Below are 26553 nucleotides of genomic sequence, written 5' to 3'. Positions count from 1 at the left end.
AGTCTCTAGACAGCCTCCCAGACAAACTAACCATTGCCCTGCACCCTCCCCTGGGAACAGGACTCCTGTCAGAACCCTCCAGGGACCCAAACCAGAGGACATTGCATCAGCCACCCTAGCTGGGGTGGTTAAATGTACTAAGATCCCTGAGGAGTTATCAGTGCCATCTTCCTCCACGCTGCACAATGTGATGTCTGGTGTGTGGGGACACACCTGAGAGTTCACAAAACGCTGCCTCTCACATTACAAAGCACTGGCACCCTCAGCCAGGACTGACTGACACAGAGGCAAAGCTCTGCCAAGCCATCCATCCTGCTACTTACGATCCTGAAGGAGGCAAACAGCTTTAGATAACAGCCTAATGCTACCTTCTCGCTATTGCTAGCAGTCATACAGAGCTCACCAAGCCAGCCCACTGCACCCCTGAGTGCAGAAAATATCCTCCTCCTCTCACATTTTCTCTCAAGGCACCACAAAGATCCTGCACCAAGGAAATGAGTAAGATAAGGACACAAAGCTGCTGATGCGACTCCCATCATAACCCTATGTTTCTTAAACTTCCTCTGAGCACCACCACCTTTTTAATCCAGCTTGCCAAAGCCAACCAGTAAGCCTTAAAAGCTTTAGAATTATTCCCCCCGCCACAGCTCCTGTCCAGCCTGATGGGATAACAGGGCACATGAAACGGATCTGACATGGCATCCATCCAACCCCATGTTTTTCAAGAAGGAGTTAGTGGGACGGGGAGATATCAGACCTAACGCAAACTCAATATGCCCTCAAAGAGCAACCCTCCCACATAGTTCTTGACGTATGCTCTTTGACTAAGTTCAGAGGAAGCTAACAATGCTAAAGCAGGCTAGAGACAGCATTACGGGGAAATACTGCCAGCTTAAATCAGAATTAAACATCCAGGAGAAGTGATAGCTGTTATAAAACAAGGTACAAAAGAGTTGGGGGGTTCCTTTATTTGATGAGCTTCTCAAAACAGCTACTTCTCTAATAGACCTTCTGTATAGATGTGGTTTATCTCCCACCAATTCACCTGAATGGTTCCCACTGGTTTTGATTGGAGCTTGGCTTGGAAACTGAGTATGCTGAGAAATTATACCAGTGCCCTTAGGCAAGCTGGGCAGGTTCCCTCCTAAACTCCACCTTGTCCCACACCAGCTTTGACTTGCATCAGATGGACACATATAAACACTGATAAGCTATTTGCAGGTGGAATATATTAGTCCAGCGATTAAACACAGGGCCTATACGTACAATGGGAATAAACTTTATAAAGCTTTATAGGGTCTCTACAGGTTTCTCTGGCTTAACACTGCCAGTACAGGGTCCCATGGCTGGACCATACGGCTCTTAAAAATGCCAGAAAAGTGGCACTCACAAAAATGATGCTGAAGTTGCAAATAGGCTGATGAACGCTTACCCAGCTACCCTATTTGGTTTGTCCTCACAGCAAATATATCCTCGAACCAACCCATCTTGGGCAAAGGGAACTGAAATTTCCCCAGGAATCTCACCTGAGAAATTATTTATTTGTCCACCCTTGGAGCAAGACAACACTAAGCTCTGGGAATGAAGGAGCAGATGCGGAGTATTGAGAGCAGCTCTCCCCAAAATGAAAACTCAGGTCATGCTGCCTGGGACCCATCCCAGTTCAACCAGTTGTCACTGGTGGATGGAGTTTCCTCAGAAATGAGTCTGCTCTGTGTTTAGCTTGAGAGCCAACCTGTGAGACTTTCCAGCACAAGGGACTGTCCCATGCAAAGTGAAGAGCAGGAGACATGTCCTCTGTAAGGATAAAGGAAGAAGGGGCTTTTTCTCTTACCCAGACCCTGATTCTGCTGCTCCCACTCGATGGTGTCAGGAACCTGGTAGGACACCCCAGCCAGCTGGGCCACAGGGTTTTCCAGGCCAGCTATGGGCTCCTGGGAGGTATCGCCTGGAAGCGTGAAACCTGGCAGCTCCGTGTCACCCTCCATGCTTTCATCCATCAAATCTATGTCTTTGTCCTCCTCATCTTCCTCTTCCTCCTCTTCTTCTTCCTCCTCCTCTTCATCCTCTTCCTCTTCCTCACCCTCTGGCCAAGGAGACACAAAAGCAACAATCAGGAAAGATCCCACAAGATAGAATCACAAAATCATCTAAGTTGGAAAAGACCTTGAAGATCATCCAGTCCAACCATTAACCTCACATTGACAGTTCCCAGCTACACCAGATCCCTAAGGAAGGTTCATACATCTCTACAGCTGAGCACCAGGACAGCCAGCTGATACCAGTTCTCCAAAGGAAGATCAGCTGAATGAACTTGTGCCTGTTTTCTAACAGGAAACACACCCAAAGGGGTTAATTTGGCAGAGCTCAGCACCGTTTGAAGTTGCTAAGTAACAATGAGATGTTGTCTTAGACTGTCAAAGGCATTAGTGGGAAATACTGTTATTTTGCTTCATAATAGGAGAGTACAAACAAACACGTGCATGTGTACAAATACCTGAGTATATATAACTATGGTGCTCTCCGCTCAACTAATTTCAGCTCAAGTGAGAACTATTTCCCTGATTTCCAGTCTTGGAGGCAGAAATAAGTTGATTCTATTTTTAACTTTTATTAAGCCTTTCACAGCTCTGCAAAGGACACCACTTTCCAGCCCAATTAGACTGATATGGCCCCTCCTCCAGAAAAAGCATCTCGCTTTGATGCGTGCTGGCAGATCAGCTCTTGTGTGCAGGAGAACAGGGGTGATGGTAACGAGCCTCAGCAGGATCCTCAGCAGTTTTATACCGGCACTCCTGTCACAATGGATTTACACCAGACAGCGGTATGACCAAGGAAGACTTAATTCAGTATCAGAAAGAAGGCAGCACAGCCAGCACTTCGTGTGAGAGCAGAAAAATGTGACACCAAGAAAATCCCTGTGGCTTCTCTACTAGAACAGATACCCGTCTTACTCCAAAGCTGACTGTACTGTTGACATATGGAGAAATAAATATTTAAGGCATATTTCATTGCTAGAATCTAAAATGGCAACACAAGAACGACCACACTGGATCACACCAAAGGCCCTTTCTGCCCACATCCTATTTCTGACCACAACTAGCCCCAGATGCCGAAGGAAGACTAAAGCAGGGCACACCCAGAGCCAGTCTTCCCACAGTCTCTCTTCCCAGATTTTGGTTATCAAAGACTCAAGAACTTCCTGAGCCAGAATTTACATCCAAGCTATTTCATAGCTACTAACTGAGCTACCCACCATAAAAAGATAGTATCTGGAATAATGACATGCTTTGAATTTCTCATGGTTAGTTTTTCAAAGCTGAAAACTAAAACACAGTATTTATGCACTTTATCTAATTTACATGATGCTTTGCTCAGCCCTGTAGAAACTCTCCCTCCTGATGTACTCAGACTGGGAGAACCCATCACCCTGCATCTGAACAGCTGGTTTAGCCGGGAGTCTAAGACCACGTTAAAAACTAATGATCCAGCAAAATTAACATTTGTTATTGAGATATCCCTTTATTTCCTTCGGAGTTGTACCTCATACAGGTTACAGGCATTGCAATAACATGGAGCAGCTGAGGTAGGACACCTGAGGGGCTGCACATGTCATACCTTCTATAAATAAAGCAGGTGATGCTTCACGCTTCTCTCCTTTCTGCTGTGGGATGCAATGGCACTCCAGCAAAGCTGTTCCACAAAACACCCAATAAACAAACTGAGGAACTTTGGGGAAGCTATTTAGTTAGTGTCTATCCCACCTGAATTAACTGGGGGGAGCTGGCCTCCTTCCTCTGGCTTCTACTTCACAGACTGGAATACCTAGAGGAATCGGTGTACATTACAAAACCATGGCATTCACTGTGCTGTTACATGACATATCCTTTCCTTCTAATTCAAGGATTTACTTTAAAACACTGTATGTTTTTTTCCAGCTCACCAGACAAGACAATCCCGCTTGCCATCTTTCAATTCTAGCCCTGTGTTTCATACAAATGAGCTGCTGTTTGAATTTAGCTGCATCATCCTACTCTAGCATGGCTTTCAGTACCTGGAAAGGAACGATCACTCCTGCAGTTAGACCATGCAGAGCATCTAATGGAGCTTACAGGGATGTAGTTAGCCCCTTAAATTCCCATTACATTTTACAGGCAGTTTCTGTCTTATAATGTGCCCATCGTTTCAAATCAACATAAGAATTTTCTCTATCAAACTGCATGTTTTCAAACAAAATACGGAACTTCTGTAAACCTGAGAATGGCACCTGGAGAGTGCTTGCAGGAAACCTGCAAAGACAAGTTAATGTAGGTCTTTTTGCCTCTGCTGAGAGCAACACAGCTATAAACATTTCCAAATTTTAGCAGAAAAGCCACTAAAGAGCTAGCACACCAGAGAAGAGAAACATGAACAACAGAGGGTTTTTTCCTAGATGGACTAGGTGAAAAAGCAGTCGAGAGGAAACAGGGATCAGATTTTTATCTCTGAAAAACAAGTAGGGGACAACGTTTTTAGAAGCTTCTTGCGATTTTAGCAAGCCAAATCAAAGACACCTGCCAGGACCTAGTTTTGAAGCAGCAGATAGCCATCTCTGTACCTTCAAAGTCTTAGCATGCAGCCAAGCTGAACACCCAAATTGAAAGTGCCAAGACTACTTATCACATCTGATCATCACCAAGCTACATCAGTCATCACACAGCCACAGCATAAGGATGTGAATAATGCAGTCCTTGTAGCAAAACCGCTGCAAGGGGAAAAGGCTCTTAACTTGTTTCCCTCCTCCTCTAGCACATTCCTACTTCCGAGAACTGCTTTTTAACCCCCCATCCCAAAATACCAACAGCTTGCCTTGCTGCAAGGTGCAGCGCAGAGCACCACTTGGTGGTCACAAGGAGGAAGCTACACTTCTAAAAAAAAATCACAGACTTCATAAATAGTGGATTTCAGAAGCAGAGGAGCACCAGGAGCCTGGCAGCTGTGAGCAGGCTGTGAGTAACGCCTGATAGTCGCATAAGAGGGAAAATGGAAGCCAGCATCACACAGCTCAAGCTGGAGATCTGTGCTTCACACAAGAACCTTTTGTAAAAATCACTTTTTCCCTCCTAAAAAGGCACTTTTTGGCCTTTCAGAAGCCTTAGCAGCAGCTTGAAAGAAAAGAAACATAAGAAACTGAAAGCAGAAAGGCCAGCAGATTCAGAAGGCATTCGGATTTTCACGTGCATTTGCAGACCACTGAGAACTACTTTAGGTATCATTGAACCATTTAGGTTGGAAAAGAGCTTTAAGGTCCAACCGTTAACCTAGCACTACCAACTCCACCACTAAACCACGTCCCTAAGCACCACATCTACGCATTTTTAAATACCTCCAGGGACTGGGACTCCACCACTTCCCTGGGCAGCCCGTTACAATGCTAGACAAATTTTTTCTAATATCCAATCTAAACCTCCCCTGGTGCAACTCAAGACTGTTTCCCCTCATCCTATTAGTTGTTACTTAGGAGAAGAGACTCCCCACCTCACCACAACCTCCTTTCAGGTAGCTGTAGAGAGTGATAAGGTTTCCCTTGAGCATCCTTTTCTCCAGGATAATAAACAATCCCAGTTCCCTCAAACTGCATACTCTCTTCAGTCTGGGCTAAGGTTCATCTTACAAAAAAAGAGAAAAACATATGATGAAATGCTAGTGCCTTATGGTCAAGGCACTAGTCTCCAACAAAAAAAAAAAAAAAAAAAAAAAAAAAGCAAGTATAAAGTTTTCTTAGCCACAGAATCCATCCAAATCAGGCATTCACCTAAAGCCCAGCTGTAGGAACACTTTTGAACGTCTGACAGTGGCCAGAAGTGCCCCTTGCTCGCTGAAGCAGACGGGTACACAGCACCTATAGGAGCTTCTGCTGTGAGCCATCCTTGTTCTACAGATCTTCCTATGTTTGTTACAGATAAGTTGATCCTGTCATTCTGTTTGCACCCACGGAATCCTCGCTGTTGTTTGTGGTGTGCCACACGGACCTATCGAGGAGGGGTGGTATCCTGTCTCCTCTCCTGGTAACACTGAGACTTCAGCACCGAAATATTTAATAGTCCAAGCAGACGTTTGTATTTTCTGTACAGTTCAGGTAACGCAAGAGTAATCTAGGGCAGTTAAAGTCTCATCTCCAAGAGCGAAGAAATCCAAAATCTGTCACTCTTTGATGGACTAAATAAGCACTGTATTCTGTAAAGTAGGCTCTGCTTTGCCTTCATTGAAACCAGAAAGCAAAAAACCCAAGAAACATAACACTTTCCTGCTGTGACAACAGTACAATCTAAGAAAGATGCAAGCAGCAGGAATCTTCAGGAAAATGAGATTCCCACTTCACACGTCAAAGATTTTAGTTTTGAAGAACTTGACAACCTTGTAAGAGGCATTCAAATTTTCAGGTTTGCAGGAGCTATAGGAGACCACCAAGAAAACAAGTCTGAGACAAAATAACAAATTTTTAGCAGAGTTTTTGGGGGTTCCCAGCTTTATTAATAGTCACCAGAAGTGGCAATGGTTGAGCTTTATCACAGGACTCCATACTGATCCATTAGCAACGTTGGTGATATCCACAGGATGGGAGTTGCTATTTCAGGGTGGCAAAAGCTCCCTATGCTTGCTTCAAAAAAAGGTTTTTCGCTACAAAGCTGTACTTATCTGACTCAGCAGAGAGAGATGAGACCACCTCACGCATCCTAAGGCATTTGCCTGCCCCAGCAGGAACCCGCAGACAGCAGAGTCTGAAGCAGTAAGAGAACAGAAAGCCTCAGCCCATGATGGCAGGAGGGCCCTCACAAATCAGCTACAAAGAGGGATCTTGGCCCCTCCAAACCATCCCGTGCTGCACAGATGGGGACAACAGGACCAGCTCTTCCTCCTGGCAACTCAAGTGCCAACAACCCATTCCTCAAAGATGGCTTCAGTCAGACGTCACACTTCTCTACAGGAGTCACACAGCTGCAGAGAGCCACGTTCCTCCTGAGCAGGAGGAAATCCAAATTATCTGCAGTGCTGCTATATCAGCACAGGGCAGCAGCTGTAAACCCATGCCGTGGGGAAGCGGCACCAGCCAGGCACTCAGTGCAGTGCTTGGTGCTAACACCACCATCAGGAACATGCTCCAGACGGGCTGAGACAGCAGTGAAGTAAGTGGGTTTGGTACAACGGCATGTAACAAGCTGGAGCTGAAACCACTGTTGTTATAACCTTGCTGATGCCAACCAAGTTAGATCAAGGGCCTCTGTTTTCAGCTGAAGAAACCTTCACTGAAGTGAGATGTTTCTATCTTTAGATATTTTCCATTAATGTTTGCAAACGCTTTTACTCCTCAGAAGATTCAAGAAACCATCATTTGTCAGGTTTAGCACACAAGAGAAATAGCTTGCTGTGCCCTGAGCTGCAAGGGTCTCTCATTAGAAGGTGACAGATTCACTCAAAGTCACAAACTGAATTCAAAGTGGGGGGAAAAAAAAAAAAAGAAATAAAAAGGAGGTTGCAGGACAAAACCTGGAGGTCTCATTTTCTCTGTCCTTTCCTGTCTCAGCCTCGCTCACACCAAACTCAGAGGACAATGATGTCTAGGCAGTAACACAGAGCACTGTTACGCTTTATGATATCTAAGCTGTAATTTTTTACGGTACCCAGCACTGTAGTGTCTGAATGCCTAGGAGCACCCGATGAGTGCCAAGTAAGTTGATTAACCAGCAGCTGACGCTAATTGGTTTCCAGTGGCAAGTCATATGAAGAGAGGCTTCGTATGCCTTCGGGGAGGTAGAGCATGCCAAGACTTCTCCTGCGAGCTGAGCGATGGCTGCAGAGAGCACAGATCTAGCACCCACCTGCATAACATGCCCCTGAAGGAAAGGAGAGTGAGCTACGGAGCACAATGACTCCCACCTGTGCTGTGACACACACCCTTGAGCAAAATTCTACTCTTCCAAGAAGTTTATTTTCCCCTCTTGTGTGTACTAGAGCAGCTCACAGGGGAACAGGGCAGCAGGGACAGAGTGAAGTGTCTCACCCACCACACACCCCATTGCTTATCTTCTACCCCCATCCACTTCACACCTGCACAGCAGCCCATGTGCACACACAAGGACAGGAAGCAGAGGAGTGTAAACAACAAGATTAGGGATGGGGGTCTGTGAATACCTTCTCTTGCCAGAACAGAAAGAAAAGGCATTAAGAAGTCTGTGCCAAATGCTTTCTTCCAGTGACATTCATTTTCTGCATTGCTTTTATGGTCACAGCTGACCATCAAGGCAGGAAAGCCTTTCTAGGACAACTCTCATTTATTATTAATCTGCTGCTTTCATGTGATCAGTAATAATGTCACCATCGGATGTCTTCAAAATGCTGCCAAGAACAATCACTTGTGACAGCCTGGAAGGAGATGGCTGGTAGGAACGTAGATGGGCTCTCATCATGTGCAGACAGCTCTCTGGGCAGAGTACTGTACCAGGGTCGAGATACTCAAGCAAGCAGTGAGCACAGAAGCTATGCAAATTCATCAGGGTAAAACCGCCCATACTGATGGGTTCAGTTAAACCCAGTCACGTTCACTGCAAAGCTACCTGGGGTACCTGCAGACCGTGTCGCATGGACGCAGCCTTAAATGCTTTGCTCTGGAAGGGGACCCAAATCAAGCATGGCCTCTCATGGGAAGCATCAGCATCGGGCCCATTGCACAGAGCCAAGGAAAGGGACCGTCGGGAAGAACGTATCCATTGGGTGGGACCCTACCACACAGAGCAAGATCACCTGACCACATGAGTTTCAAGAGAAGAGGAAATTATACGTCCAAAGCTTTTCTGTAATGGCAGAAAATCCTTGCTAAATCTTGGAGAGGGAACATACCCCTGGCAGCAGAGCTGAGCTGGTGCTTCTTGAGGAGCCTCTGCTTGCCAAAGCCCAAGCACTGCAGAAGCCACTTCCCAGCAGAGGGCTCTTCGACATTGCAAAGACAGCACAAGGAGAGATTTGGATTCTGATCCTAACCTACTTCCCCCCCCCACCCCCCAAATCTGAGGGGATTCGCATTTGCTTTTCCAGTCCTGGCTCATTGCTCCTCACAGGGGATCCGGGGCACTGAAGAGCTTTGGAATTAAAAAAAAAAAAAAGAAAAAAAAAAAAAGGAAAAAGATATTCCAACAGGGACCACGGGTCTGCTTCTGTATTAAGATCAGAAACAATCACTCCTAAGAGCTGCATTTTCAGCAGCATTCACCACAAAATTGCTTTCACACTGAGCCAGGCTAGAGAGTTGATTTAGCAATATGAGGCTATTTTAAAGGGAAAAAAACAGAACGCTGCAGAATACACAGTATAGACTGTAACAAGTTCGCCTCCTAGTTTGCTGCAGAACAGCTCTTCTAACCCGAGGTATGCAGGTTTTGAACTAACCAGTACAAAAATCAAGACAAGAAAGGTGATTTATCGAGGGCATTCAAATCAGTCCAGATTTAATGACCATGACCTGTAATTGGACAGGGCAGAACAAGACAGATGAAGGCAGAAATAGAGTTTACTTCTCTCAACAAAATGCCTTCACATGGAAAAGGGCTGTGGGCGTGGTACTTTTTCCAATCACAAAAATATAAGTCCCAGCAGAAACGTTAATTCCATTTTCTCTTGCAAAAGGCTGTTTGATGCTGTCTCTTAAGAAGTATCCAATTCAACCACACTGCCTGGGAAAGGAACAACCAACAGCCCAAGAAAACATTTAAGCTTCATTTTCTAGACAAACCCATCACAGATGATGTAGATTAGGGGTGGATCTGTTATTATGGGCAACTGTCTCCAGGGTATCAAGGTTTTAGCTTAAGTTCTATCAGAAGGGAAGATGACTGGAGCCCGCTCAGCTCACTTCTAGTCAGAGCTCATGCTTTTAAGTCCTTGATCACCCTCCTGCTGCCTTCACTGTTCTTTGTCAAGGGCAGTGCTTCTCCTCAGGGGATTTTCGTGAAGGGGTTCAGAATAACACTGCTGACCAGTCCTTGCACCCATGTGGCCTGAAGTGTTGATGTCAGACAGGGGGAAACATACCATGAGATCTCCCCCCTGCCTTTTAAAGACAGCTTGTTAACATAAAAAAAAAAAAAAAAGCCTATAACTCTTCCCAGAAGACAAGGTAAGAAGCCAGTGCTTTCATCACTGCATCCCGTTTCAGATCAACAAGAGGGACAGCACCCCACCTGCACAGGGCAGGAAGCAGAAATGAAAGAGCTAAACCAATTTGCAGGGTGGTTTGCCCTCATCCCAACTGTCAAAGCTCCCCAGAGAAGGCAACGCTATCCCCCCCACACTAAAGGACCTCAGCCATCAGCTCCAGAGGAAAACACTCCTTGCAGAGCCTTCAGAGGAAACTGCCACACACCTGCTGATCTGAATCCACCTCCCTAGAGCTGCAAGGGTGAACTGCTTAAACCCCAGATTAAACCAAAGAAAAACTCATTAAGAACTTTCATCCTTCCAGTCCAGTTACATTTCAATAGCAACTGTAGGGGGTTTCTGTTGGTTTTGTTTAAGACTGAAGATAAGCATGGGAAAGCTACAACATTAAAGTGATATTTAAGCAAACTCTTAATTTTTAGGTCAAATGAGAAGTTGGATACAGTTAAAAATTCAAGCACAGCCTGGCCAGAACAACAACAAGGCTAGGTCAGACTAAGAAATGTTATCTAACCTGCTGGAGGCAGAACAGGGCCAGAATAAAGTTACTTAGAGAAGTTTCACTCCTCTCTTACAAAACAAGAGTAAAACTGCTGTGCAGCTCACCTCCACCCAGAGAGCAGCTGGGCAGGTACAAGCCCCTTCCCAAACATCTGGGAAAGAAAATGCAATGATGCTTTAAACCATTCCTTGAGATTCTTGGAGGAATTGCTGTTGGGGACCATAAAGCATAACAGGTATGGTATTTGAGAGAGAAACCCCTCTCGTTTAGCATAGTCAGCCCCTTGAGAGATGGTGTGGTTTTAGTTTTGTTAGAGGTGTCAGTGCACCCATCCTGGACGGCAACCTGCCCCCCTTCACAGGGAGGTGCTGACAAAGCTGAACTCAGCACCCCTCTTCTCAGTGAGCCTTTAATTAGCCTGACACCCTCTTAGCTGTTCACCCATGAGCTCCCAACTCATTAAGGGCTTGATCACCCTCCACACCCCTCCTTCCTCAACTCAGAGGGATTTAATGAAACAAAACAAGTCACCACCAGATTTAGCACCAGACACCTTGTTTTTTGCAAAAACTTGCAGGAAAAGAAAGAAAAAAAAGCATGGTTTTGTGGCAAAATTGTCACACTTTTTTTTCTCCTTTGTAACAAAGCCGTAAAGAGGAGGAGAAGGAGGGATGAACTACCATCTACTGTGAAGAACATGGAGGTCAACCTGTACCAGAGGGATGGCAGTAATAAACTAGAAACAATACAAAAGTGTGTACCAAGAACATTTAATAATTAATTCATTGTGCATGTGCTTTGTTTTAAATCTTCTGTTCCCTGTCAATTTAGCTGATATCCAAAGAGCTGGTGAGGAATTACAGTATCAGGCTAGTTAACCATGCTGGGATAAGTGCTGGTCTTATTTACACCCCTGCAACCTCATTTAAATTTTTAATGGGGTTGCAGAGATTTAATGAGGCAGGCCTTAATCCATACAGTCAGGGTACAAATAGTAATCCCAGTCAGATCCTTGATTTTCAGAAAAAATACTCTTCACGTCAAAAAGATGACTCCTTGTACTATGACACAGCTCAGAAGGGTAAGGAGAATTTGAAGGGTCTTTTATAAAGTTATGTAAATGGTTACAAGTTCTGAAGTATTTTATGAAAAAAGGCAACTACTGTCTTCAGTTCTGAAGTATGACATGCAGCTTAGGTGACTCTGTACAAGAACAAGATGCAGGGGAAAGAAGCAGAGAACAGAGGACTAAGGGAGCTCAACTACTTTCAGTAAGAAAAGCTGCGGTTTCCTTGGAAGGGTCAACTTGAGCACAGAGGAATAGGAACCATTTCAATCCAAAACCAAGTGGGTATTATTGAAATATCATTCATGTTAAGGTCAGAAAGTCCAAGGCTTCATAGAGGCACTGTTCTGGAACAGCCTTTAACACAGCAGATGAAGCAAACACTGTGAACCCCACAGCCAAGGCTCAGAAAGGTCCCCCATGACTGCAGGAGCCTGGGTTTGCTGATCCCAAGGACAGTGCCAGCTGTGTTTCTCCATCCAGGGGCTCCTCCATAGCCAAATGCTGCATTAGGTGGGGACACGCCAGTTAACCAGGCGGAGTACTGGAAAGAGCACTGTGCTGTCCTAGGCAGACACCTCACACTGCCTTTCACAGCCCTGGATTACTCCTCCACCCTAATGACCAGGATTCTGCCAGCTGCATGTTGAGAGGCTGATTAATCAGGAACACTTCAAATTCAAGAGCTACATGGTTAAGAACTCCCTCTAGAGCAACTGAGTTTAAGTTGCCCATTTTCACAGAGCTATTGACTGTCCCTGACACTGTACAACAGGTAGAGCACCTCCTGCTTTTATAAAAGCTCTAAGCACTCTCCACATCCAGCAGCCTACACAACAGCTGAACTGTGTAAGCAGCTCACCCCCAGCAACAACAGCTTGAAGCAAGCCTAGACAACTGAACAGGAACCAGCCTTAGGGTTTATACACTGTTGCAGAGTAGTTTTGGATTTGGGGAGGGGGCAAGGGGTATGCAAAAAATAGGATAAGATACATCAGAAGCCCCAATGTACAACACTGGGTTTAGTGCTTTTCAAATCACCTACTGGAGAGTAGCAAGAGCCAGGTTATTTGTTGTTCCCTTCATCTCAAAAATCACAGGTAAACAATCTCTAAATCCCAAGTTAATGCTGAAGTGGGCCAAGCTAGAGCTTACTGAGCTGCAGGGAGCAGGCAGCAGTGAGCTTAAACTGTTTTCCTGATGAGCTTGGATGCAGTGAGGGCAGTGTGTGGGGGGGAGTCTAAGAGCTGAAGGGCTTCTATGGACTTGGGGTTGGAACACCAGTCCATCAAGAAGCAGCCGTTCCCACTGCATCTGGGCAGCCTTGGAAGGTAACACTGTGACATCTGCCCTACATGTCAAAAAAGATTAATCTTCACATGGTTTGACGAGTTCTGAGACATCTTCCCATTCTGTCCCATGTGCCTTGCTCCACAATCACTACTCTCCAGCTATTCCAGCTGCATTTTTGCTGTGCAGGCAGGGTGGGGGCACACAAGAAAACTAAATCCTGAGCCTGCAGTGACAGGCACAGACTCACCCTCACCAACAGCCACAGCAATGGTGCTGTAAGCTGCTCCCACCAAACCGGCTTCTGACCCAGGTAGTGATGGGTGAGGCATCGCTCTTAGCAGCAGGCTAGTTCTGTACTAACTGCTGGTTTAGGATTATCACGTAAGGATGACATGACCTTTAAGATCCTCATAGGAAGTGCATTAACCCACCTCCTGCCTAGCCTCAGTGCATCCCTGAATCACATCCCGTATGGAGCAGTGACAGGAGCTGCTTAAGGAACAGCCAAGAGGAGCCAGCTGCTGTTGTGCTCTGTCCACCGGGTTTCAATTAAACACTGCAAGGATCTTGCAGAAGAGGGAACGTGGCAGGCTACCTGCCACTTTGGCAAGTTATACCTGCCAAATGCTGCCATGCTGAAGGAGTGCAGCCATCCCTGTCCATACCTACCAGGGCAGATGTTATAGCAAAGGAATCTAGTCTAAAAAGGAGCATGGTTTCTTTTAAAAGACGAGCTACTTTTAAAAATGTGTTGGGAGCCTTACACAGTGGTGCTGAGCAGGCAAGCTGAACTAGATTATCTCTTTGGACCCTAGAAGCCCCACAGAGAAAGCTGCAGGGTTTAGCTTGCTATAGAGATGCCCAAATTCTGGGCACAGTGACAAAAATCTATAATTAAGTCTCCCAAACAAGTAAGGCTCATCCTCTGCTGTGTCCTGTCCCCATATCCTATAATCCCTTTATAGGATTTCTCCAGCTAGGAAGGGCAAGAAGAATCACTATCACCAGAGTCAAGGTAGGAGGATATTTGTTACCCAGCTAATCTCTCCAGAGTCCACTACAGAGGAGGATAAACTCATCTAGAGACATATTCAAAGCACCTCATGTTTGTCTGTGCAATTTTTAGAAAAAAACAGTTCTGCATCCAAGCCAGGTAGGTGAATATACTGATGCAATTAACTGAAAGCAGTTTGGCACATATGGTCCCCAAGAAACAGAGCTAGCTGAACAGCAGGGGTTTGTATTTAATGAGCCATGCCCTCAGTGAGGCAAGTCAGCAAGACCCCACTGAAGGCAGCGGAGACCAGCCAAGCTCCCTCAGCTCTTTCCACTGGTGAGCAAGACACAGTCTCCCTGCAAAGGGCCAAGATCCCTCCTGAGGGACTCCAGCACGTGCCTGCAACAGCAGTGATGTCTGACCTCGCCTCCCCCAAGAGCCTGAGCACCCTGGGCTGGAGCTCAGTGTAGCTTCACAGGAAGGCACTCCCAAATCTCTTGTATCTGGCACCATCTGGACAGCCTGAGAGTAAGCACTAGGAACTGTAGTTTTTAGGGGGGAAACAGAAACCAAGCTTCCAAATGCCACTCCACCATGAGCATGTGGTACCCTCTAATTGCCATTACACAGAAAAAGATACTAGAAAACAGTCACAGCTCAAAAGTTTTTTGTGCTTAACTGGGGCAGTGACATCCCCAGGCAGAAAGCCTATCCCCAAGTGGTATTTGTCCCATTTTACAAAATGTGGATTGGTGATCCCTAACCTCAGGTAAACATCTGGCTCACCACATTAAGGTTGATCAGAAGAAATTTAGACCACAAGAGCTGTGCCAGTTGTCAAAACCACACAGCACAGAGAGCACCATGTCCCTTGGATGACAGGCACCTGCACTGCCATACTCAAGAGCCAAGAAACCCACAGCCTTCTAGTTGAGTTGTCATCATTTAGTAAAGCTGGCCTAGCTACAGCCCACATTTGCCCTTAGAGGAGCTCAGAGCATATTCAAGAGCACAGAAAACAGTTCCGTGGTTGCATAAGAGCTCAGTAGGAACCCAGGAAAGTTGCTGCAGTCCTGTGTCAGAGCAAAAAGATTTTTTTTAAATGCCTATGTAGAAAGTCTCAATTAAATAGGGAGAGATCAATGCTCAGTTGAAACAGAAATCCCTCTTATCTTCCTGTGCAGAAAGCCAGGCTTCTAAAGGAGATCCCAGAGGGCTCAGAAACAGTTTAGCCTCCTGAATCACACTGCTCTTGCTAAGCAGAGACCTTATTTCCCAGCCTGAAGGATCAGGTTCTCTCTCTACACATGCCCTTCTTCCTCCTGTTGCCACTCTGCCATCATCAGCACCACATCCTTGCCAGATACATGCAAGACTCATGATGGCAAGGGGCAAGTGCTGTAGCTGGAGGCCCAGAGAGCTGATAGAAGGCTTCAAAGCAAGCAGCAAGTCTGACAGGGCAGGAACTGCTGCACCTCACACATGCAGTGGGAAGGGCTCCCAAGCTTCTGCTGCCTTCTAAATAGGAGTGAGAGTTATTGCTTCATGCAGAGAAAAGATGCTGATTAGCTGTTGTCTATGGCTCCCCACCTCTAATCAGAAAAATACCATCTGGCATACCACCCCTGGAGGGCTGCCAACCTTTGCAGTAAAATACAAATGCAAGAGAAGGTCAGTATAAAGGAAGGGGAGCAAAACAGGCAGAAAGATTAATCCCTGCCAGGTGGTGTCAGTCCAGACACTGGAGTACAAAACTGGATAGATGAGCAAGCAGGGAAGAGTAAGAAGCAGAAGTGAAACAATTCACTGCAGGAAAAAATACAGATGAGCTGAAGAGATAACACATCTGAGGTGCAGACCAACTCCAGAGCAGGATCTTCACCTACATCCCCCCTCTCCATGGGTATCTGACCAGGCAGAATTTGCATCACTGGGTTCTAACTGTCTGAAGACATTCAGGTAGCAGAGACTCCAGGTCTGGCAGTAGGCAAAAGCAGTTTAAGAGAAGACTGGAGGAAAAAAGCAATGGAATAGCAGCTTAGCAGGTAGCTTTGTGTTGGAAGAGCATCTCACAGGGATGCAGTCTTCACTTCTCCCAGAAGTGTCACACAGGGAGTGTAAATAGAGCATCCCTTGTGCTGGCAAGGTTTCAGCCAGCTGGACATTGAGGTGCCCATCCCATGCTGAGCTCTGCACGTGGTGAGGATTTCAGCAGTAGGGTGCCAAAGGCTCTCCAGCTGCCTGAGCATGTTCTCACAAGTGTTACTTGGTACAGAGGCTCTGCAGTGGATGCCCACACCAGCAGTTACAGGTGTGCAGTGCCAGACTCCACTGCAACAGCAATACCACTGCTGCTCCTCTCCAAAGGAAAACCCCATCCCTTCCACCACAGCCACTTGAATTTCAAGCATCCTCCACAGCACTGCTCATTGCTTGCTTCCTGTACCTCCCAGGGAGGGACAGGTTGTTCAACAACTTTATTAGGAACAATAACATATGCACATAACTGTGTGCCAAACTAAGTGTCAAGGCAAGCGTGCCACTCCACATGGAACTGCCTGCCTCTTATCCTTGGTATCAGCAGTACCTTCTGACTCCAGGCGGTCCAGCCCGTAGGTCACAGCTGTACTGATCCTCCTCACAGATGGAAGAGCTGTCCTCCTGACAGAAGATGCCATTGATGCTGGAGTTACTAGAACCACAGTTCTGCTGGATGGTTCCTCTGTCTGTCCAGACTGGGTAGCAGACATCCCACCAGGAGCTGGAACAGCCTTCTCACTGGTGACCAGGACCACATCTGTGAGATCTACAGAAAACAAGAAGCAGCAGTAGATTGGCACAATAATATTAAAATCCACCATTTAAGAACAAACTCCTTAATGAAAACTTCACTGAGTGGAAGTAGTTATTAAACTCTTGCCTCTCTTAAGATGTGGGCCTGCCGTAATGAAAGCTTCTCCTCCAGGACAGCCAGCAGAGAAGGTTCCCCTTAAGAACTCAGCTAGGTTTTGCTTCCACTGCTTTGAGAACTGCTAGTCCCCACCCCATGGCAAGATCAGAGCACCGAGACACTGGGTTCAGATCTGAACCCAGTGACAGATCTAATTGTTTATTGCAAAGTTAAAAACTAGTTGAATTTATAATTAAATTCCAGAAGCAAATTAATTAGTGGAAACTGCCCGAAGAGCCTTCTCTCCCCTACAAAGGGACCTTAATTTAAGAGGTACAATGCAAATAGGTTTTTCCTTTTGATGCCTGGCAATAATTACCAGAAAAGCTGCCCAGCAGCAGTTTCATTATAGTGCTACCTACTACTACAAACATACTCAAGCTAAAAGCCAGTGTTCTTCTAAGGGAACCTTTGCTACACTCCTGTCAAGAAAACAGGCTCCTACACATCCCTGCTATGGTGACAGCAAGCCAGCAGCTGTACAGCATTTCCATGTGAGTCACATCAACCTAAGAAGAATCCACCATTCCTCCGTGGAAGTAACTATCAATGCAGGCTTCCACACTCAAGGGCTCTCCAGACTCTTGCAAGAGGGTGTCTACCCTCCTGCTACCGCTCCCATGTTACCCTGATAAAACATTTTCAGCCTTCAGACTCAGCATCAGCAATCTGCCACTGCCTTGGGCTCCAGAAGAGCTCTCCCTCCACGAGTGAAAACTGCCTTAAATGTCTAAGGTTAAAAGTCAGCTTGCTAGCAAGGACAGACATGAGGATTGTTTGTTTGGGGGTGATGTTTTTTTAAAGTCTCTACTCCACTGTTATTTGAGGCAAAAACATATTCTGCCATATTTCAACATTGTGGGTCTGGTAATATGGGCAGAAAGCAGTGGCAGCCCCAGGCTAGGGGCAGCCTGCAGAAGGCTAGAAAAAAGGTCAATTAGAATATGGATGCTGTGCACTAAGACTTTGGTGTCCAAGCACTGGTACTGGTTTCAGATGCACCATCTCATGCAGAGCAGAACTCTACCTTCTACATCTGGAGCACTCGCCATAGAGGAAGCACCAGTTGCCACCAGCATCTGGGTGGCACTAGGAGCAGTTGGCATCTGGGTGTCCTCCCCACTGTTTTCCTGTGGAAGGCTCACAGCTCCTGTTCCCTGGGTAGCACCAGGCACCAGTGTCACAACTGTCAGAGCAGCATCAGCCTCCTGGACAACTGTAGTCACCTCCTGAATAACACCTACAGCAAGAACATGTGTCAGTACCAGCTCACGGGGACAGCTGACAGCAACAGAGCAGATATTTGAAGAAATACAGCTCCATGCATTTCCTTCAGAGCCACAGTGCAAGGCCAGCCAAGTATCATCAGGGCAGTGCAGATGTGAGAGCATGCATAACAGGAATGAAAGCAGCAGGATCAGTCCTTATCTCCTTAATTGCCCCTTTAGGGACACAAGGGCCCACTGGGGAGCAATGCCACAGGAGCACAGCACTGCAGGCCCACAGTGGGAAATACCATTCAAAACAAGTGAGGCTGCTAGAGCTGTGCTGTTAGTAGCCAGCTCTCATGGCTACAAGACTTGAGCTTTAGGGAAGGGTTTATTTTTGTTGCACAAGTCTTACTGATAGTGTTTCCCCAACATCTGGGAAACAGCAGAAAGGGAACCTGCTGACAAGTCAAGTGCTTATAAATTCATCTAGAAATTAATCAGGTTTCAGCACCAGCATGCAATTAGCTTTTCTTTTACAGCAAGAGCTACATCTTTTGGATGCAGTGAAAGAAAGTTGTCCTTTTGCCTCTGTAGCCTAAGAAAGAAGATCAAAGATGCCCAGCAATTAAACCAGAGTCCTAAACCCCTGCTCATGTTCCTCATCAGCCTAGGAACATGTCATTGCCCACCACCTGACCAAACTTTTTTAGCAATCTCCCTGTATTATAAAGGGCACTGAGCAGAAACACTGTCACTAGGCTGAAGGTGACATCTCTGCAGGTAAGTACGGTACAGGGTGACACCATCAGCCTGTGGCAGGCTCTCTGGGAGGAAGATTTGCACCTGCTGGTAACAGAGTTAGCACAAACACTGGGCAGAGCCTGGCCACAGCTTCATTCTAGGGTGGGGAGACAGCACCAGGAGCTTTTGTTCAAGGACAGCACAGAGCTCTGGACAGAAATTTTGAAACATCCTCAGAGTCACAGATGTTATTACTCACAAGCTACCAGTACAGCTCACCTATTCCTAGATTTAAGAAGCATTCAGTCACCCACTGCCTCCGCATCTTCTGCGCTGACTACAAGTGCCCATAGCCAGCAGTTGAGAGCCAAGTGATCCCAGATGCTAATTAAACCCCCCTGGAATTATTCCCCCATTTTGCAGGGCTTCAGAGCAAGCTAGTAGAAGGACCCAAAGGTGCTCCATATCAAAGGGACACTTGGGGGAAAGTGTTTATCCAGTGGGTCAGAGGCTGGACTCCTTCCCTAGTCCCAGGAGAGACACAGGACAGGGTTATTCAAAGCAGATTTACACAGGTCTCATCAAGGCAAGATGCCTACAACCAGACTACAGCTGTTGCCCACAACTGCTTATGTGAGTGCCAAAACTGAAGCCCCTGCTTTGGTAGCACACCACACACAGAACATTAACAAAAGAAGGTTGGTGGGTTTTTTAACAGTCTTCCAAAGAAGAGCAAAGATCACCCTGTGCAGCCTTGCTCCTGGGCATCAGGAATCATCCCCAGCTTGCTAGACTCCTCATTTCCCCATCCAAACAGTATGTAGATAAATATTACTTGCATTTGTACACACACAGTGCAGCAGCAAGTCTCTGCTGCTGAGACTCAATTCTCTACAGAGATCTCCATCCTCAAGTACACCTGCCAACCCCATGCTCAGCTGCCATAGTTTTCCCAGTCTCAGTTTTCCTGTTTGCTGTTACAGTCACCCTTTCTCAGCCTGAGGAGCAGAAGAGGCAGCTCAGTACCGCTGTTTCACCTACTCGTCAGGACAGGGCACCACACTCCAGGCTGTGCCTGCCTGTATGCAGGAACATTGTGTCCAGGACAGCCAAGGCCAGGCGGTACTCTATGGATGTGAATTACTTGCTTAGGCTCTTGCCCCCCCACAAAGGTCTAAAGCATTTCCAGGAGGGTGGGCAGGCAGTGAAAAGGTGTCCTACCTCTATTGTAGGTATCAGGATCAGACCTTTCTCCACTTTATCTCCCTGACAGGAAGCACAGATTCCCAAGAGCATCCCCCTTAAACCTACACGTAGAGGCAAGTGTCTGTAACAGGCAAGTTTTACCTTTCCATGAGCTTTCCAAAGTAGGAGAGAGATCAGACTGCATATCTGTCACCACAGCAGCCTCTGGCTGTGACAGCAGGATGCTTTTCCCCTCCTCTGCTGTGACTGCATTTACATTTTCCAGCGAGTTGAGATCAGCCATGTCTACATCCATCAGGTGCGCAGTGTGGGGAGCATCACTGCTGCCTGTGGAAGCTGCTGGCAACTCCTCCTCTTGCACTGGTGCTGTGCAGTTGGTCTCCTTGGCAAGCTCAGGAGCTGGTGGAGGGGACGCTGGGGATGGTGGCACTCTTGTTACATCCTCCTCCCCCACACCTCCCAGTGGGGTCTGGGATGGTTCTGTTGCCCTCAGGTCCTCTGTTACCTCCTCATGAGATGTGCTTCCCCCTTGACTCATGTCCCCCTGTTTTGTGTCATCCCAGTCAGGTGGCACAGTGTCCACAGGGTGGATGGTGACAGTGCCAGCTGCGGCAGGCAGCTCTCCTCGCCCAACACTCATCCCTGCTTCCAGGCGGGGGGAGGCCTCAGTCACCACGGGGGGACGTTTTGGAGCCGCAGATGGTCGCACAGCCAGGAGCTTCAGAGGGCTCCCTGTGCGGGCTCTGGGTGTTCCCACCTCAGAGGTCATGCCAAGAGCCTGGGGAGTTGGGATGACAAGATGGTCACTTGCTGTTTCCCAGCTGGGAGAGCTGGGGTACAGTGTGAGCTGGGGTACAGCTGAGGGGTGTGGGTTGCTCCCTGCCTCCTCCTCCTCATTTGTCCCAAAAAGGGGGCTTGTTGACAGGCTGGAAGAGCTGTGCTCTACTTCAACACCACCTTCTGTGGTGGTCTCACCAACAGGGCCACCAACAGACTCCTCCTGGACAGCAGGGTTCAGCGTGGTCACAGCTGTGGTCAACATGGCCTTGAACACATCCTCCTCATCCAGCTCTGACTGCCTGGGACCAAGCTCATCCTCCTCTCCAGCAGCCACTGCCACAGCAGAGGTGTGAGCACCCAGGCCCTGGCTGTCTGGGATGACATGGCTTGACATACTTTCTCCTTCTGCAGTGAAAGCTTCATTTAAGGGCATCTCAGATGGCTTTGCTGACACTCCCCATGGCTCTTCAGCAACCGTCTGCTCAGAAGGGCCCAGGTTATTTTTTAAGTTCATCATGCTTGTCCTTTCATCTTCTACATCATTCCCTGCCCAGGTGCCATGCTGGACCTTTGTCATGTCATTCTCCTCCAGTGGCTGAGATGCAAGGCATGGTGGACTGGAGGACAAGAGCAGGATGCTGCAAGTGACCACACAGATGTAAAATCTTACTGATCTACTCATAGCTGAGAAGTGATGTGCCCAGAAGCCTGCAAGGCTGACAAGTCCAGAGTGCAAAACCTAGAAAGGGAAAAAGGGAACCAAGATTACACATACCCATACACATCTATTGACCCAAGGCCTTAAATAAGTGGGTGACAAGTTCCAGGGATGCTAATCTACAGCCAGTTCTGAGCAGATCCTTCCCATACACCCCAAGCAATGTATCCCTTTACCTACTGTACTGTTCCTAGACTACTCAATCTGAAGTCTAACACCAGACAAAACCAAACCTTGATCTGAAGCCCAAGACAAACCTTACCCAGCTCTCACTCCACTGGTAGAGTGATATGCTCTCCCTAGCAGGCATCAGACTTGCAAGCATATGGTGAGGATCAACCTGTTTGTTCTTTACCAAGCCCAGGACTGATGCTTGTCATGGCCAGTCTGAAGTCTCAGGCCTGTTGTGGCAAGCCCTGTTCTGCACATTGACAGAAAAGGAAACCAAAGAACTTGCACAGAGAACCAGGTGGGTCTGCAGAGTGCAACACGGGAGGCTTTAGGGCTGCATTACTGTCATGTCCTCTGAGCTCCTTGGGCTGTGGCCTTTCTGGGGGGACAGACAGCAGCACTGCTGCATCAGCACGGTGTTTATGCTGCACTGCACCATGGAGGCACTTCCAGAAAGTTTCATGTGTATAATCACTGTGTACTTCGAGAGTTTCCAAGAGAGCGCTGAACCAGGAGCCCGTCAGTGATCCAGCCAGCTGACAGCCTGCTCTTGGCAGGCTCCGCTGCCTCCAGTAACACAGCCCAGGCTGCTGGACAGATGGAGGACCTCACAGCAGCCTGCTCCCAGCCACCTCCCTCCAGGCAGGTGTCTCCCAGTCCTGGGCTTGCTGCACCATCACTCCACAGCAGACCATCCCATCCAAGGCCCCACTCATCACATACAGGGCAGCTGGTCACACAAGTCCCATTCACACAGCCAACAGCTCTTCATCACACAGCTCTGGCAAGGTCCTCCCCCCGAGTTCCAGGAGGCAGCTTGTCACTGGCAGTGTCAAACCCCACTGCAAGAAGCCTCCAACCATCAACAGCTTCACATGCTTTCACTGGAATGTTCTCAGTTTCACAAGTGGACTGCTCTTACCTCCAAGCCACAGGACTAATGAATGTAAGGAAAGAGGTTGGGGTTATGAGAACCACCCCTCGGTCTTCCAAAGAAGAGCAAAGATCACCCTGTGCAGCCTTGCTCCTGGGCATTAGGAGCCATCCCCAGCTTGCTGGACTCCTCATTTCCCCATCCAAACAGTATGTAGATAAATATTACTTTCATTTGTACACACACAGTGCAGCAGCAAGCTGCCTGGCGCTGCTTTGTTACACAAGGGTGTATCACTCCTTCACCCCTTCTCATGCACCCAGGTGATGCTGAGCAAGAAGTAACTGCTGCTATGGAGAGAGGGATTTTGGTAATACCACATTTGTACTTGTCCATCTAACTCAAAGGCCCTCTGTGTCCTGCTGATTATGTATGTTTGTCTCCTTTTGAAAAATCATTATTGTATGTGTCCAGTCAGCTAAACACAACCAAGACAGAAAGGTTCATTATATCTGGTCTGGTCACACAGAGCTATGTGTATTTCCATTGAAAAAAAACATACCTCTTAAGCCACACAGAAGAAAAAACTTCTCTAGTTGGAAGACCTTTATGATCTGCAGGGCTGGCTGCAGCACAGAAGACCACCTCAGCATTACCAGCTTAGAGACACACAGCTCAGAGGAACTACCACAGGCTCCATTATCTGGTTGAGCCTTCAGGACACACCAAGTCACTTTTTCCACTCTCCCTGCAGTCCTGGCCCTCAGCCATTTGAGCTGCTGGAATAAATCCCCATCACAGGCCACACACATGTACCAGGTGCTCAGGGACAAACAGAAGCCACCAAGAAGCTGTTCACTAGCAACAGCAGAGATACCTTCCACTTTATTTTTTAGCATCTTTTTCCTCTGCAGGATGGGTGGCCACTCATCTATCTCCTCCGCCAAAGAAACAGCTGAAAACTGACAGTATTCAGCTAATTTTCCAGGCTAATCTTTTATGCACTTTTGCAATTAAACACTAAGAGTATATTATACAAGTTAATTGTTAGTGCCCAATGACAACACAGCTGCCTTGCCATGCTGATGAATATAAATTATGGTCACCTTAAACCCCTTTAGCAGTGCCACTTAAGATCAGACATACTGAAACATCAAGGGGTTTAATAAAAAACAGTTTGGATCCAAATACAGTTTCTCTGTAAGTCAGGAGTCTTTTCAGGCTCCGCAAGTAGCTTTAGCAGTGGTTAAGCCTAAACACAACTCCAGCTGCACTTGAAAGACAGCCATAGAATTTCTCTTGCAGTCATATACATTATGCATATGTATATGCACATATGTACATTTGTAGGTTTCTAGCTCTAGGTTCTCAAAAGAGCCTAAGACATTCAAGAGGTGGTTAGAAGAAGTACCAAAACATTAATCTCTTCCTTTCCAACAAGCTTATTCAGTTTTTACTAGGATCAGGAATGACAGCGAATAAGAGGGAAAGCTGCTCCCTACAATGCTGGCTTTCAGATATCCATTAATTAAAACATGAAAAAAATATTTCCCCCTTCTGGCTAATAGATAACATGGGCAGTCAGTACTAGCCCAATACACAAGTTCCAGTACTTCAGGCAGCCTCATACTGTCTCCTCCAGTCTGAGAAGCACTGTTGGCCACAGTCTTACATTCATAAAGTTTGAAAATGTTGGAGAGTTATTTGCTCAGGAAATCCACAACAGCTAGATCTAAGCTAACCTAGACCTCTACATTCAGTGAAAGCTGGAGATAGTGGCATGGAGCTTGCTGCGGGATAATGGTACAAGCTCATGCTTCAAAGAAGATTAGTCAGAGCTTAAGATCTACTTAGCTTTAGGAAGAGGCTGGATTAGACAGTGTATGAACAGCAGTGACCTGGCTATCTTCTTAAACAGAGTTTAACACCTTGCTGTAGCACTTCCACTTAATGCAAAAGTGATACAGGTTTTAGCAGGTAGCTGGCTGCAGAGCAGTTTGTTACTCAAGCTGCATTGGGCTATACATTTATCTTCCCATCTGGTTATTTTTATAGTCAGTCGGCTCTACAGCCTTAGCCAAGCGATAAAAGCACACTGGAACATGCTGCTCTGACCAAGCACCTCCTCTGTAGTGAGCTTAAGCTCTTTCGTTAGTAGCTTGGAGCTGTAGACTCAGCATTTCATGCCACAGGAGCTCCTTGTCCCCAGATTCCACCTGGCATTCTCCAAGCTGAAGCCCTGGAGGACAGCTGCCAAGCACTGGCCAAGTTCTCAGCGGAAAATTAATCCTTGCTTCAAATAGGAAGCACACACAGAGGGCGAGAGACAACACCAGCTACTTCCCCTGCACTTAACAACAAATCCCAAGAGATGCAGTTCCTGAAGCTGCAAAGGCAGCACAACCTCAGACAACTAAGGAGCTTTCTCTTTAGCATGGAAAAAACCCCATAAGTTTTCTTTTAACACCTGGTAGGCTGGGAAGAAGCACAAAGGACCACTAGGCAAAAAGCAAGTGCCAAAACCAGGCATCTCCAGAAGATGCCCATCAGAATAAGAACCATCTACTACTGTGGACAAGTCTCCAGGCTGAGGGGCAATAAAGACAAATTGGTCACCACCTGAAGCAGTCCCACAGACTCAGCTGGATCTTTCCAAACTAGGCTGTTTCCTTGCTCCATACCATTAGCACAAGTTATTAAACCATTAACCCCCTCTGCAAATTTGAGACCTGTTTGAAGTGTCATCTCCTGGAAAGTCTGACAAAAGCCAGCTCAGAAGGAACCCCAGCCGGTTCTGGTCACATCAACAGGGCAGGCTTGAAGGGGACAAACACAGAGCAGACCAGATTTCTCTCGTTCAATATCTGTTCCTTACATGGACCAGCCATCTGTGGACACATGCTGCAAGGGATGAAACTCTGCCCCAGTTGTATGCAGCTACTCCCCAGGATGGCTTTTATGAGGTTCACCCTGCCAATTTATTTACAGGAAACTCCCAGGAAAACCCTTTGGTGTTATTTTCCGCCTCTGGCAGAACTTTAGCAAGTTCTGGCTGTGTTTTTCCCAAATTGCTGAAACAGAAAAAAACATCAAGTTTAGCTTACTTGAATTAATAACCCTGTTCTAACAATCCCTCTCCCACACAGAGCAGACACTTGTACTCCAAAACTGAAGTAGCTGCATGCATCATACAACAGAGAACACAGATTAACAGGTCAGCTTCAGACAAATCACTGTCTAGCCTTTGCAGAACACAGTTTTTCGCACCTCCGAGTACAAGCTTGATTATGCCAGCTTTGACTGGCTGAACAGTCCTGGATGTGCTTGGCTCCACAATTCATCTGCTGATTGATAAGGGAAAAGGACAAAAATGCTGCACATCTTTTTATGTGATGATTTAGCCAAAACATACAAGTCAAGCAACTGCCAGCAATCAAATGCTATGTTACCAGAGTGCTAATGTATGCTATCCAAGCCTTATTACTCGTGCTGAATACAAAAGCCAGCAGATAATACACTGCAGAGCTTCAACTCCTACTTTCGCACACAGACTGAGAAATGCCTTCATTTCATCTTACATTGTGTCCTTGCACAGTTCAATCAAGTGAACTGTAGAGCTGATGTTCTTATAGCACAGACTTCAGATAGCTTAACTGGTTGAGGTCTGTTTATCTCCAACAGCTCTCAGCGAAATCCCAACAGTGACACAACTCTACACCAGCCACCAAGACAGCCCAAGTCGGATGAGCAAAATTATGTAGACACAACACAGAGGGGCACATCTTCCTCTACCTTTGAGGACAGCTCCTTACAAGCAAACAAATGAGATATTAATATTCTGTAAGGATAGTTT

General features: G+C 46.7%; 1 protein-coding gene across 1 annotated transcript in view; it reads right to left on the bottom strand.

Annotated features, from left to right (window-relative positions):
- The window catches only part of ARMH4 (armadillo like helical domain containing 4), a 71732-nt gene that overhangs the window by 43947 nt on the left and 1232 nt on the right, over window positions 1–26553 (bottom strand). The window contains exons 2-5 of the mRNA XM_074908889.1: window positions 20299–21676; window positions 18027–18239; window positions 16637–16855; window positions 1835–2086 (exon numbers count right to left, since the gene is read on the bottom strand). Of these exons, the coding sequence (XP_074764990.1) occupies window positions 1835–2086; window positions 16637–16855; window positions 18027–18239; window positions 20299–21619 (2005 nt within the window). The 5' untranslated portion in view covers window positions 21620–21676. The remainder of the gene's footprint in view (window positions 1–1834; window positions 2087–16636; window positions 16856–18026; window positions 18240–20298; window positions 21677–26553) is intronic.

The sequence above is a fragment of the Athene noctua genome, chromosome 6 (genome assembly GCF_965140245.1).
Source record: "Athene noctua chromosome 6, bAthNoc1.hap1.1, whole genome shotgun sequence".
NCBI lineage: Eukaryota > Metazoa > Chordata > Aves > Strigiformes > Strigidae > Athene > Athene noctua.
Note: the sequence above shows the minus strand (reverse complement) of the source record. Positions and strands in the feature narration are given on the sequence as shown.